The following is a 1,166-nucleotide window of genomic DNA, read 5'->3' as shown; positions in this document are numbered from 1 at the left end:
AAAAAAAAAAAAAGGAAACTTGTATCTAACGTAACTGGAATTCACAGTTCTTCAAATCAAAGTTGCTTTCATTAGAAACGGAGGAAAACGATACGATGTGGATTCACTACCACAGAGAGATAAAGAAAAAGACCCAACAACATAAAACCATCAGAAGCTTAAAACCCTAAAACCCCAAAAGCTCAACGATCTCCCTAAACAGAGTTCTGATCAACAATGGCAGCCAATACATCCTTCGACTCCTTCAGAAGCTTGATACTGTTCTTCAGCTTCTCTCTTTTGCTTGCCACCGCGGGAGATTCCACCAGCATCCTCAGAATCTCGCCATTCCCGTCGGTACCCACCATTTCCGCAACGATATCCTTCTCCATCTCCTTGTCGACCAAATTGATCACCGAGAATCGCAGGTGCAGAGCAACGTTGTCGACAATCCTTAGCAGGACAATCGTCCAGTAAGCAGTGATCCTCATCTTCAAATCAAAGGCCTGCTGCAGCAAATCACCGTGAACCCTAAGATGCGAAATCTTCACGGTACCGAATTCAGGTAAGTCGCAGGCATCACGGCCATCCTTAACGGATTTGATGAAGCTACCTTGTTGAGCTATGTTCTTGTTCCACGAGGATATATACTCAGGGTTACAAGTATAATCCGTCTGCTTCTCAGTCTCCACCATTTCTATCACACGGTTCACTGATCGTTCCTTCATTTTGCAGATCAGATTTCGGCCCGCCCTTCTGATGGATTGCTGAATCTGGGGGAAGCTATCTGAGTGTTTGGAAATGACTGACGATAGAATGCCATCGATGTATTCCCATGTTTCCCTCATGAAATCCACCGGCCTGCTCTGAATTCCCTCTATGTGTTTTATAAAGATAGCTAAAAAGGCCGATCTCGGTAGGAAATTAGGCAATCCAACTGATTTGCATTCCTCGAGCACCTTGATTTCGTCCATCAAGAATCCATTATCAGAAGAACTGTTATTTGGGTAGTGCTTCTGAAGATCACCTGAGAATTGGCTCAACATATCAGCAAGACGGGCAGTGCAGTGCATGTTTCTATCGTCCAAATACTCGGAGAAATCTCCTTGGACAAGTATCTTCACAAGGGACTCCTTCACTGAGCCGATGATCCCCATGAGAGCCAACAAAGCTTCCCCAACAGAAAA

At 44.6% G+C, this 1,166-nt stretch overlaps 1 protein-coding gene across 1 annotated transcript; it reads right to left on the bottom strand.

Moving 5' to 3' along the window:
- Positions 1 to 194: 194 nt before the first annotated feature.
- On the bottom strand, positions 195 to 1,136 carry LOC104815466 (dynamin-related protein 4C-like). Its single transcript, XM_010543869.1, has one exon. The coding sequence runs from the start codon at positions 1,134 to 1,136 to the stop codon at positions 195 to 197; it is 942 nt and encodes a 313-aa protein (XP_010542171.1).
- Between the last annotated feature and the right edge of the window lie 30 nt (positions 1,137 to 1,166).

The sequence above is a fragment of the Tarenaya hassleriana genome, unplaced genomic scaffold (assembly GCF_000463585.1).
Source record: "Tarenaya hassleriana unplaced genomic scaffold, ASM46358v1 Cleome2345, whole genome shotgun sequence".
Taxonomy (NCBI): Eukaryota; Viridiplantae; Streptophyta; class Magnoliopsida; order Brassicales; family Cleomaceae; genus Tarenaya; species Tarenaya hassleriana.
Note: the sequence above shows the minus strand (reverse complement) of the source record. Positions and strands in the feature narration are given on the sequence as shown.

Excerpts from the sequence above, each read along its gene's own strand:
- LOC104815466 (XM_010543869.1), bottom strand. The coding sequence starts at position 1,136 with ATGGGGATCATCGGCTCAGTGAAGGAGTCCCTTGTGAAGATACTTGTC.